Raw genomic sequence first — 12,517 nt, 5'->3', positions numbered from 1 at the left:
AACACTTTATTGACAAAAAACACATTTTATGAGAGTATCTCCTCTATACCGAGTACAAGATCCTGTACAGCAATCCAAGAATGCTTTGTGTGACCCCACTACCCATGCCCACCCTGACCTGTGTTATGGCCAAACACATACCAGTATACTGCTAATAATAGCAGAGAGGAAACACTGTAGGCGTATCATGGTTGTGGCCTGACAAGGGGTCCTCATGGCTTATAGCAACAGCTCCGCCCACCAGAGTCTAAAGTCTACTTATAGCTGTTGGGTAGAGTTATCATTATACAGGTAAATAGTGTCCCAGTCTGACAAATAATCCCTGATTGGGACTTCTAACTCTGCACTACTTGAACTTTTCCACAGTGGCCACTAGGATCACACCATTCCTTGCAGTGCAAAGCAATGCAGTCATTAGTCACTCATTGCTCCTCCCCTGTTCAGTTTAAATTTACCCTTGTAGCCAATCAAACATTTTATCAATGAGGCTAAAATTGACCGGAATTCTTTTGATCAGACTTAGAATGCTCTTCAGATCGCAGGAATATTCGATTGGTGCCATTGGGTCTGCCAGAAATATATTTTTTCATACATGGCACTTTCAGAAAACCTAAAAACCCGTCTCTGGCCAGCTTTATGTGTACTGTACACCCAGTAAAGACCCTGATTCAGCTACATGTGCGGCTGTGTGAGTTCAGTCCTGATACCTCTGAATCATCACACAGGCTAGTTTCAGACTTCGAAGCGTAAGTCCCGACATAATAGAAAAATAAAGCATAAAATGTATGTCCGCTGTTGTAAATATTGTTGAGCATCTTATCTGGTTTATAAAATTCTAAATAATGCTTGCACCAAGGTTTTCCCCAGTATACCTGGACCTCTGACACCGCTAATTAATAGCTACAGAACTGATGACAGCAGTGTCAGGCTGGCTGTCCTAACATTGCAATGCTGGAGTGGGTGGTTCTTTTTGAGCAACTTTATCCACAGGCCTGTGCTATGTGCGCCTGTAAACCCTGCCCCATTCCCAGCCTGAAGCAGATGCAGTGTCTCCCTGTTGGTTGTGTTCTCCCTCAACAATGGCAGGAACAGATATCTACATCCTGGAAAGAAGGAATTTTTATTTGCCGGTAACACAGACGGCAATAAAACCCAAAAGAGGTTCTAATCCACTTACACACCATTCAATAATAAAATACATTTTTTTTTAAAGCCAGGCTTTAGGCGTGTGTTCTGTACCGATGACCGATTTCTGCTGCAGAACTAATGGAGAAGGGTGTGGCCAATTTTTAAGCCTCTGATTGGCTCGTCACACTCTTGTGATCAGGTTTAATTTCTGCTTCCTACTGTAGCCTACACAGAAGTATGGCTGAGACAAAAACCACATGACCCTAACCAGCCAATGCAAATTCCAAATCGATCACCTGACCAAATACGTTACATTACTTATCCGTGAACTCTTCTGCAGGAGAATTTCCAGGTGAGAAACTGATCACTTCTGTTTTCAGCAACTGAATAAATGTCACTTTGTTTGTGACGCCTCCCCCTCTTCCGCGTGTCGCTGAGAGCGATTGCCCCTGTGGGTTTTCTCATGCACCATAAGGTGCGCTTTACAAACGAAACCTTTGCCACACTGCAGACAGGTGAAAGGGCGCTCACCGGTGTGCCTTCTCATGTGCATAAGAAAATGGGCTTTCTGAATGAATCCTTTCCCACACTCTGCACATGAATAAGGACGCTCCCCTGTGTGAATTCTCTGGTGTATATTGAGGTCTCCCTTCTGTATGAAGCCTTTCCCACAGTCTGAACATATGTAAGGACATTCGCCAGTGTGACTCCTGTTGTGTCTGCGGAGGTGGGCCTTACAAGTGAAGGATTTCCCACACTCTGCACATGAATACGGCCGCTCACCAGTGTGAGTTCTCTGATGTAGGAGAAGGTCTGCTTTGAGAAAGAAGCTTTTCCCACACTCCGAACAGGCAAAGGGCCGCTCGCCGGTGTGCCTCCTCTGGTGCATAGAGAGGTTTTCTTTGCGAACAAAGCTTTTCCCACACTCTGAACACGAAAAAGGACGATCGCCAGAGTGGATTTTTTGGTGCTTTAGGAGAAGCTCTTTACTGCTGAAGCTTTTTCTGCACTCCAAACACACGTAAGGACACTCGCCAGTGTGACTTCTCTGGTGTACAAGGAGGTATCCTTTCTGGATGAAACATTTCCCACACTCAGAACACATGAAGGGACGCTTGCCTGTGTGAGTTTTCCGGTGTGTGACAAGGCTATAATTGTGAGTGAAAGATTTTCCGCACTCTGGACAAGCAAAAGGACGCTCGCCGGAGTGAATTTTCTGGTGTCTAGAAAGGTCTTTATTCCGAACGAATCCTTTGCCACAATCTGAACATATGAAAGGACGCTCGTCTGTGTGACATGCCTGATGTACAACAAGAAGTGAATGTGTCCTAAAAGACTTACCACATTGAGAGCATATAAAAGTCTTATCACTTCCATGTGTGACTACATATGACATAGAAGAGAAAGGCTCCTCAGAAATACAGGAATCCCTGATTCTGTCCTTATTGTGTCCCCCGGGATGGGAATTTGTGGTACCAGGATGGGATCTGTCAGAAGATTCCTCAGTATTAGAGGGATCCGGTGATCTCACCTCATGGTAAAGTCTGTGATGTGTATTTCCAGTAATGGGGTTTCCTCCTGGAGAGCATTGTGTGACGCCATTATCTTCTGCAGCATCATCTGGAGGGGGGCTAATGCGTCCTTCCGAGGGGCTCCACATATTCTGTCCATCTGTTGGGGAATTATGAGAGAATAATTTAGATAAAGCCCCTATTACAGTGATCTGCAAACTTGGCTCTCCAGCTGTGAAGGAACTACACGTCCCACAATGCATTTGCCTTTATGATTCAAGACTGTGGCTGTCAGATTCCTGCAATGCATTCTGGGACTTGTAGTTCCTTAGCAACTGGAGAGCCAAGTTTGCAGGTCACTGCCCTAGTACAACCAAAGCAGTTACAAAAACACTCACAATGTACTGTATATACACATAGCTCTGTCAACTTGACACTTTATTGTTCTGCTGAGGAATTGAGATATGTTTTACAGTATTTCCTCCTCATTTGCTGTTACTATGATGTTATACTGAGGAATGGAAATGGGCCTTTCATATGGTGTACAGTATCTCCTACTCATTTGTTGGTAATATGATGTTACACTGAGGAATGGAGATGAGCTTTCCATATGGTGTACAGTATCTCCTCCTCATTTGTTGGTACTATGATGTTATACTGAGGAATGCAGATGGGCCTTTCATATGGTGTACAGTATCCCCTCCTCATTTGTTGGTGCTATGATGTTATACTGAGGAATGGAGATGGGCCTTTCATATGATGTACAGTATTTCCTCCTCATTTGTTGGTGCTATGATGTTATACTGAGGAATGCAGATGGGCCTTTCATATGGTGTACAGTATCTCCTCCTCATTTGTTGGTGCTATGATGTTATACTGGGGAATGGAGATGGGCCTTTCATACGGTGTACAGTATCTCCTCCTCATGTGTTGGTGCTATGATGTTATACTGAGGAATGGAGATGGACCTTTCATATGGTGTAGAGTATCTCCTCCTCATTTGTTCTTACTATGATGTTATACTGAGGAATGGAGATGGGCCTTTCATATGGTGTACAGTATCTCCTCCTCATTTGCTGGTGCTATGATGTTATACTGAGGAATGGAGATGGGCCTTTCATATGGTGTACAGTATCTCCTCCTCATTTGTTGGTGCTATGATGTTATACTGAGGAATGGAGATGGGCCTTTCATATGGTGTACAGTATCTCCTCCTCATTTGTTGGTACTATGATGTTATACTGAGGAATGGAGATGGGCCTTTCATATGGTGTACAGTATCTCCCCTCATTTGTTGGTGCTATGATGTTATACTGAGGAGTGGAGATGGGCTTTTCATATGGTGTACAGTATCTCCTCATTTGTTGGTATTGTGATGTTATACTGAGGAATGGAGATAGACCTTTCATATGGTGTACAGTATCTCCTCCTCATTTGTTGTTACTATGATGTTATACTGAGGAATGGAGATGGGCCTTTCATATGGTGTACAGTATCTCCTCCTCATTTGTTGGTACTATGATGTTATACTGAGGAATGGAGATGGGCCTTCATATGGTGTACAGTATCTCCTCCTCATTTGTTGGTACTGTGATGTTATACTGAGGAATGGAGATGGGCCTTTCATATGGGGTACAGTATCTCCTCCTCATTTGTTGGTGCTATGATGTTATACTGAGGAGTGGAGATGGGCCTTTCATATGGTGTACAGTATCTCCTCCTCATTTGTTGGTACTATGATGTTATACTGAGGAATGGAGATAGGCCTTTCATATGGTGTACAGTATCTCCTCCTCATTTGTTGGTACTATGATGTTATACTGAGGAATGGAGATGTGCCTTTCATATGGTGTACAGTATCTCCTCCTCATTTGTTGGTACTATGATGTTATACTGAGGAATGGAGATGGACCTTTCATATGGTGTACAGTATCTCCTCATTTGTTGGCGCTATGATGTTATACTGAGGAATGGAGATGGACCTTTCATATGGTGTACAGTATCTCCTCCTCATTTGTTGGTGCTATGATGTTATACTGAGGAATGGAGATGTGCCTTTCATATGGTGTACAGTATCTCCTCCTCATTTGTTGGTACTATGATGTTATACTGAGGAATGGAGATGGGCCTTTCATATGGTGTACAGTATATCCGCCTCATTTGTTGGCACTATGGTGTTATACTGAGGAATGGAAAAACAAAAATTTGCTTTCCTAAAACAGAAAGAATTTGCGATAATTCAGGTTGGAGTGAGCTCGAGATGTCTCCCAGAGCACCACTGCTGAATATATGCAAATTAACCATTGTACCCTTAGAAGCTAAACACACCTCCAGAACCGCTGGAATGCAATGATGTGTCAGCTTGTTAAATTGTACAGAGCCACAATAATCCAACATGCATACAGACTGTTTCGGATTGTTTGATCCTCATCAGTGCATGGCATGGATTAATTTGGCTCTATGGAGTAGGGCTTGTAAACCGAGAGGTACAGACTAACCAGCAAGCTCATGGTGACCCAGAACTCATTGGAGTGTGTAAGGGACTACAATGGTCCTAAAAGCCCCCTTACTAAGATGTTAAGAAAAACAAAAATTTGCTTTCCTAAAACAGAAAGAATTTGCGATAATTCAGGTTGGAGTGAGCTCGAGATGTCTCCCAGAGCACCACTGCTGAATATATGCAAATTAACCATTGTACCCTTAGAAGCTAAACACACCTCCAGAACCGCTGGAATGCAATGATGTGTCAGCTTGTTAAATTGTACAGAGCCATAATAATCCAACATGCATACAGACTGTTTCGGATTGTTTGATCCTCATCAGTGCATGGCATGGATTAATTTGGCTCTATGGAGTAGGGCTTGTAAACCGAGAGGTACAGACTAACCAGCAAGCTCATGGTGACCCAGAACTCATTGGAGTGTGTAAGGGACTACAATGGTCCTAAAAGCCCCCTTACTAAGATGTTAAGAAAAACAAAAATTTGCTTTCATGGACCTTTCATATGGTGTACAGTATCTCCTCCTCATTTGTTGGTACTATGATGTTATACTGAGGAATGGAGATGAGCCTTTCATATGGTGTACAGTATCTCCTCCTCATTTGTTGGCACTATGATGTTATACTGAGGAATGGAGATGGACCTTTCATATGGTGTACAGTATCTCCCCCTCATTTGTTGGTACTAAGATGTTATACTGAGGAATGAAGATGTGCCTTTCATATGGTGTACAGTATCTGCTCCTCATTTGTTGGTACTATGATGTTATACTGAGGAATGGAGATGGGCCTTTCATATGGTGTACAGTATCTCCTCATTTGTTGGTGCTATGATGTTATACTGAGGAATGGAGATGTGCCTTTCATATGGTGTACAGTATCCCCTCCTCATTTGTTGGTACTATGATGTTATACTGAGGAATGGAGATGGGTCTTTCATATGGTGTACAGTATCTCCTCCTCATTTGTCAGTACTATGATGTTATACTGAGGAATGGAGATGGACCTTTCATATGGTGTACAGTATCTCCTCCTCATTTGTTGGTGCTATGATGTTATACTGAGTAATGGAGATGAGCCTTTCATATGGTGTACAGTAACTCCTCCTCATTTGTTGGTACTATGATGTTATACTGAGGAATGGAGATCGGCCTTTCATATGGTGTACAGTATCTCCTCCTCATTTGTCAGTACTATGATGTTATACTGAGGAATGGAGATGTGCCTTTCATATGGTGTACAGTATCTCCTCCTCATTTGTTGGTACTATGATGTTATACTGAGGAATGGAGATGGGCCTTTCATATGGTGTACAGTATCTCCTCCTCATTTGTCAGTACTATGATGTTATACTGAGGAATGGAGATGTGCCTTTCATATGGTGTACAGTATCTCCTCCTCATTTGTTGGTACTATGATGTTATACTGAGGAATGGAGATCGGCCTTTCATATGGTGTACAGTATCTCCTCCTCATTTGTCAGTACTATGATGTTATACTGAGGAATGGAGATGTGCCTTTCATATGGTGTACAGTATCTCCTCCTCATTTGTTGGTACTATGATGTTATACTGAGGAATGGAGATGGGTCTTTCATATGGTGTACAGTATCTCCTCCTCATTTGTCAGTACTATGATGTTATACTGAGGAATGGAGATGGACCTTTCATATGGTGTACAGTATCTCCTCCTCATTTGTTGGTGCTATGATGTTATACTGAGTAATGGAGATGAGCCTTTCATATGGTGTACAGTAACTCCTCCTCATTTGTTGGTACTATGATGTTATACTGAGGAATGGAGATCGGCCTTTCATATGGTGTACAGTATCTCCTCCTCATTTGTCAGTACTATGATGTTATACTGAGGAATGGAGATGTGCCTTTCATATGGTGTACAGTATCTCCTCCTCATTTGTTGGTACTATGATGTTATACTGAGGAATGGAGATGGGCCTTTCATATGGTGTACAGTATCTCCCCCTCATTTGTTGGCACTATGATGTTATACTGAGGAATGGAGATGGGCCTTTCATATGGTGTACAGTATCTCCTCCTCATTTGTTGGTACTATGATGTTATACTGAGGAATGGATATGGACCTTTCATGTGGTGTACAGTATCTCCTCCTCATTTGTTGGTACTATGATGTTATACTGAGGAATGGAGATGGACCTTTCATATGGTGTACTGTATCTCCTCCCCATTTGTTGGTACTATGATGTTATACTGAGGAATGGAGATGGGCCTTTCATATGGTGTACAGTATCCCCTCCTCATTTGCTGGTGCTATGATGTTATACTGAGGAATGAATATTGACCTTTCATGTGGTGTACAGTATCTCCTCCTCATTTGTTGGTGCTATGATGTTATACTGAGGAATGGAGATGGGCCTTTCATATGGTGTACAGTATCTCCTCCTCATTTGTTGGTACTATGATGTTATACTGAGGAATGGAGATGGACCTTTCATATGGTGTACAGTATCTCCTCCTCATTTGTTGGTAGTATGATGTTATACTGAGGAATGGAGATGGGCCTTTCATATGGTGTACAGTATCTCCCCTCATTTGTTGGTGCTATGATGTTATACTGAGGAATGGAGATGGACCTTTATATGGTGTACAGTATCTCCTCTTCATTTGTTGGTGCTACAATGTTATACTGAGAAATGGAGATGGGCCTTTCGTATGGTGTACAGTATCTCCTCCTCATTTGTTGGTACTATGATGTTATACTGAGGAATGTAGATGGACCTTTCATATGGTGTACAGTATCTCCTCCTCATTTGTTGGTACTATGATGTTTTACTGAGGAATGGAGATGGACCTTTCATATGGTGTACAGTATCTCCTCCTCATTTGTTGGTACTATGTTATACTGAGGAATGGAGATGGGCCTTTCATATGGTGTACAGTATCTCCTCCTCATTTGTTGGTACTATGATGTTATACTGAGGAATGGAGATGGGCCTTTCATATGGTGTACAGTATATCCGCCTCATTTGTTGGCACTATGGTGTTATACTGAGGAATGGAAAAACAAAAATTTGCTTTCCTAAAACAGAAAGAATTTGCGATAATTCAGGTTGGAGTGAGCTCGAGATGTCTCCCAGAGCACCACTGCTGAATATATGCAAATTAACCATTGTACCCTTAGAAGCTAAACACACCTCCAGAACCGCTGGAATGCAATGATGTGTCAGCTTGTTAAATTGTACAGAGCCATAATAATCCAACATGCATACAGACTGTTTCGGATTGTTTGATCCTCATCAGTGCATGGCATGGATTAATTTGGCTCTATGGAGTAGGGCTTGTAAACCGAGAGGTACAGACTAACCAGCAAGCTCATGGTGACCCAGAACTCATTGGAGTGTGTAAGGGACTACAATGGTCCTAAAAGCCCCCTTACTAAAATGTTAAGAAAAACAAAAATTTGCTTTCATGGACCTTTCATATGGTGTACAGTATCTCCTCCTCATTTGTTGGCACTATGATGTTATACTGAGGAATGGAGATGGACCTTTCATATGGTGTACAGGATCTCCTCCTCATTTGTTGGCACTATGATGTTATACTGAGGAATGGAGATGGGCCTTTCATATGGTGTACAGTATCTCCCCCTCATTTGTTGGTACTAAGATGTTATACTGAGGAATGGAGATGTGCCTTTCATATGGTGTACAGGATCTCCTCCTCATTTGTTGGCACTATGATGTTATACTGAGGAATGGAGATGGGCCTTTCATATGGTGTACAGTATCTCCCCCTCATTTGTTGGTACTATGATGTTATACTGAGGAATGGAGATGGGCCTTTCATATGGTGTACAGTATCTCCTCATTTGTTGGTGCTATGATGTTATACTGAGGAATGGAGATGTGCCTTTCATATGGTGTAGAGTATCTCCTCCTCATTTGTTGGTGCTATGATGTTATACTGAGGAATGGAGATGGGTCTTTCATATGGTGTACAGTATCTCCTCATTTGTCAGTACTATGATGTTATACTGAGGAATGGAGATGGACCTTTCATATGGTGTACAGTATCTCCTCCTCATTTGTTGGTGCTATGATGTTATACTGAGGAATGGAGATGAGCCTTTCATATGGTGTACAGTAACTCCTCCTCATTTGTTGGTACTATGATGTTATACTGAGGAATGGAGATCGGCCTTTCATATGGTGTACAGTATCTCCTCCTCATTTGTCAGTACTATGATGTTATACTGAGGAATGGAGATGTGCCTTTCATATGGTGTACAGTATCTCCTCATTTGTTGGTACTATGATGTTATACTGAGGAATGGAGATGGGCCTTTCATATGGTGTACAGTATCTCCCCCTCATTTGTTGGCACTATGATGTTATACTGAGGAATGGAGATGGGCTTTTCATATGGTGTACAGTATCTCCTCCTCATTTGTTGGTGCTATGATGTTATACTGAGGAATGGATATGGACCTTTCATGTGGTGTACAGTATCTCCTCCTCATTTGTTGGTACTATGATGTTATACTGAGGAATGGAGATGGACCTTTCATATGGTGTACTGTATCTCCTCCCCATTTGTTGGTACTATGATGTTATACTGAGGAATGGAGATGGGCCTTTCATATGGTGTACAGTATCCCCTCCTCATTTGCTGGTGCTATGATGTTATACTGAGGAATGGATATGGACCTTTCATATGGTGTACAGTATCTCCTCCCCATTTGTTGGTACTATGATGTTATACTGAGGAATGGAGATGGGCCTTTCATATGGTGTACAGTATCTCCTCCTCATTTGTTGGCACTATGATGTTATACTGAGGAATGGAGATGGGCCTTTCATATGGTGTACAGTATCTCCCCCCATTTGTTGGTACTATGATGTTATACTGAGGAATGGAGATGGGCCTTTCATATGGTGTACAGTATCTCCTCCTCATTTGTTGGCACTATGATGTTATACTGAGGAATGGAGATGGGCCTTTCATATGGTGTACAGTATCTCCTCCTCATTTGTTGGTACTATGATGTTATACTGAGGAATGGAGATGGACCTTTATATGGTGTACAGTATCTCCTCTTCATTTGTTGGTGCTACAATGTTATACTGAGAAATGGAGATGGGCCTTTCATATGGTGTACAGTATCTCCTCCTCATTTGTTGGTACTATGATGTTATACTGAGGAATGTAGATGGACCTTTCATATGGTGTACAGTATCTCCTCCTCATTTGTTGGTACTATGATGTTATACTGAGGAATGGAGATGGGCCTTTCATATGGTGTACAGTATCTCCCCCTCATTTGTTGGTACTATGATGTTATACTGAGGAATGGAGATGGACCTTTCATATGGTGTACAGTATCTCCTCCTCATTTGTTGGTACTATGATGTTATACTGAGGAATGGAGATGGGCCTTTCATATGGTGTACAGTATCTCCTACTCATTTGTTGGTACTATGATGTTATACTGAGAAATGGAGATGGGCCTTTCATATGGTGTACAGTATCTCCTACTCATTTGTTGGTACTGTGATGTTATACTGAGGAATGGAGATGGGCCTTTCATATGGTGTACAGTATCTCCTCCTCATTGGTTGGCACTATGATGTTATACTGGGGAATGGAGATGGGCCTTTCATATGGTGTACAGTATCTCCTCCTCATTTGTTGGTGCTATGATGTTATACTGAGGAATGGAGATGGACCTTTCATATGGTGTACAGTATCTCCTCCTCATTTGTTGGTACTATGATGTTATACTGAGGAATGGAGATGGGCCTTTCATATGGTGTACAGTATCTCCTCCTCATTTGTTGGTGCTATGATGTTATACTGAGGAATGGAGATGGACCTTTCATATGGTGTACAGTATCTCCTACTCATTTGTTGGTACTATGATGTTATACTGAGAAATGGAGATGGGCCTTTCATATGGTGTACAGTATCTCCTACTCATTTGTTGGTACTATGATGTTATACTGAGAAAAGGAGATGGGCCTCTCATATGGTGTACAGTATCTCCTCCTCATTGGTTGGCACTATGATGTTATACTGGGGAATGGAGATGGGCCTTTCATATGGTGTACAGTATCTCCTCCTCATTTGTTGGTGCTATGATGTTATACTGAGGAATGGAGATGAGTCTTTCATATGGTGTAAAGTGCACAGTACATATGGGAACATCTGTCAACCTGCACTGGTTAGTTTATCCATTGGAGTCATCAGTTTTATTAGAATACATGGATCCGTAGATCATGTGGTGATGATTTAGGTATGTTTGTGCATTTCGTTTTTTTAATTTTCCTGTCTTTTATGTATATTACTCACCTGTGCTGATATCCAGAGAGCAGTCCTCCTCTTTGATAATCACTATCATGTCACCTTCCTCCATAGACTGTGGATCACTGCTCACACACATCTCTTCTGCTTCTTCTTTAACCTCAATTTTCAAATACATTTGTTCTTTTCTCTAAACCCATTAAAGAAGAGAAAATAGGAACAAAAAATTGTGAAAAAAATGTTTACACAGAATATTATCATTTGCTTTGAATGGTAAACCCTCAGTTATACCGACCTGATAATGGTGGGGGATGGTGGGATCCTCCTGTGGGCAATCCCGGGAATAAAGAGGACCTGTACACCTCCCTGGTGGGTTTCTGTTACTGGATCCACCTGTAGGAAACACACTGACTGAATACATTGTCTCTATGTGATTATCAGATGATGGGGTGGATCTAGGTGGCCCCTCCGTACTGCTCTCTCCTTTACAAGGAATGAAAGTCTCCTCTTACCCGGTGATATGAGGGGCGGCCGATTCTCAATCGTGATGTCATTTTTTGTCTTTAAATTCAGCCAATCCTATGTGGGAAAGAAATAAAGAGTTTGTCCAACCTTTCCTGGTAATTGAGACCTTCCATCCCTCCAATCAATAGTTGCAGTTTTTGCACCTGCTCTAAAACATTAAAGTACTTCCAATAGTGTGGTGCCCAAAACTGTGGGCCAGATTTATCAAACATCACCAACAGTTTTTTTCTTCTAAAACTGTTCTAACCAGCAGAGGAACGGTTCTGCATGATAGTAAGAAACTTCTCAAATCCTACGTAATAGCGGCAGTTTAGCGTGGATTTGTAGAGCTGCACTAGTTGAGAAAAGTGCAAATCCATCCCTAAACTGCTGCAGATTAAGAAGTGCTTCATAGCAGTTCTTCAGATAGTGCAGCAGTGCAGATGTGATTTGTGAAGGGCTCCACCCCCCCTCACTCAGAGCCTGCTGACAGCAGATGAATTGGTTACCTCAACAACAGCAATTCCCCTCACACACTGCACTGCCTGAGAGACCTTCTTAACTCCTCCTATTCCTAACAGTTTAACCTCCCTGGCG

At 42.1% G+C, this 12,517-nt stretch overlaps 1 protein-coding gene across 1 annotated transcript in view; it reads right to left on the bottom strand.

Moving 5' to 3' along the window:
- The window catches only part of LOC137537065 (uncharacterized), a 338,736-nt gene that overhangs the window by 20,398 nt on the left and 305,821 nt on the right, over positions 1-12,517 (bottom strand). The window contains exons 43-46 of the mRNA XM_068259210.1: positions 11,929-11,995; positions 11,712-11,809; positions 11,465-11,606; positions 1,867-2,799 (exon numbers count right to left, since the gene is read on the bottom strand). Coding sequence (XP_068115311.1) covers positions 1,867-2,799; positions 11,465-11,606; positions 11,712-11,809; positions 11,929-11,995 — 1,240 coding nt within the window. The remainder of the gene's footprint in view (positions 1-1,866; positions 2,800-11,464; positions 11,607-11,711; positions 11,810-11,928; positions 11,996-12,517) is intronic.

This window comes from Hyperolius riggenbachi, chromosome 10, assembly GCF_040937935.1.
Source record: "Hyperolius riggenbachi isolate aHypRig1 chromosome 10, aHypRig1.pri, whole genome shotgun sequence".
Classification (NCBI taxonomy): domain Eukaryota; kingdom Metazoa; phylum Chordata; class Amphibia; order Anura; family Hyperoliidae; genus Hyperolius; species Hyperolius riggenbachi.
This window is presented reverse-complemented; position numbering and strand designations above follow the sequence as displayed.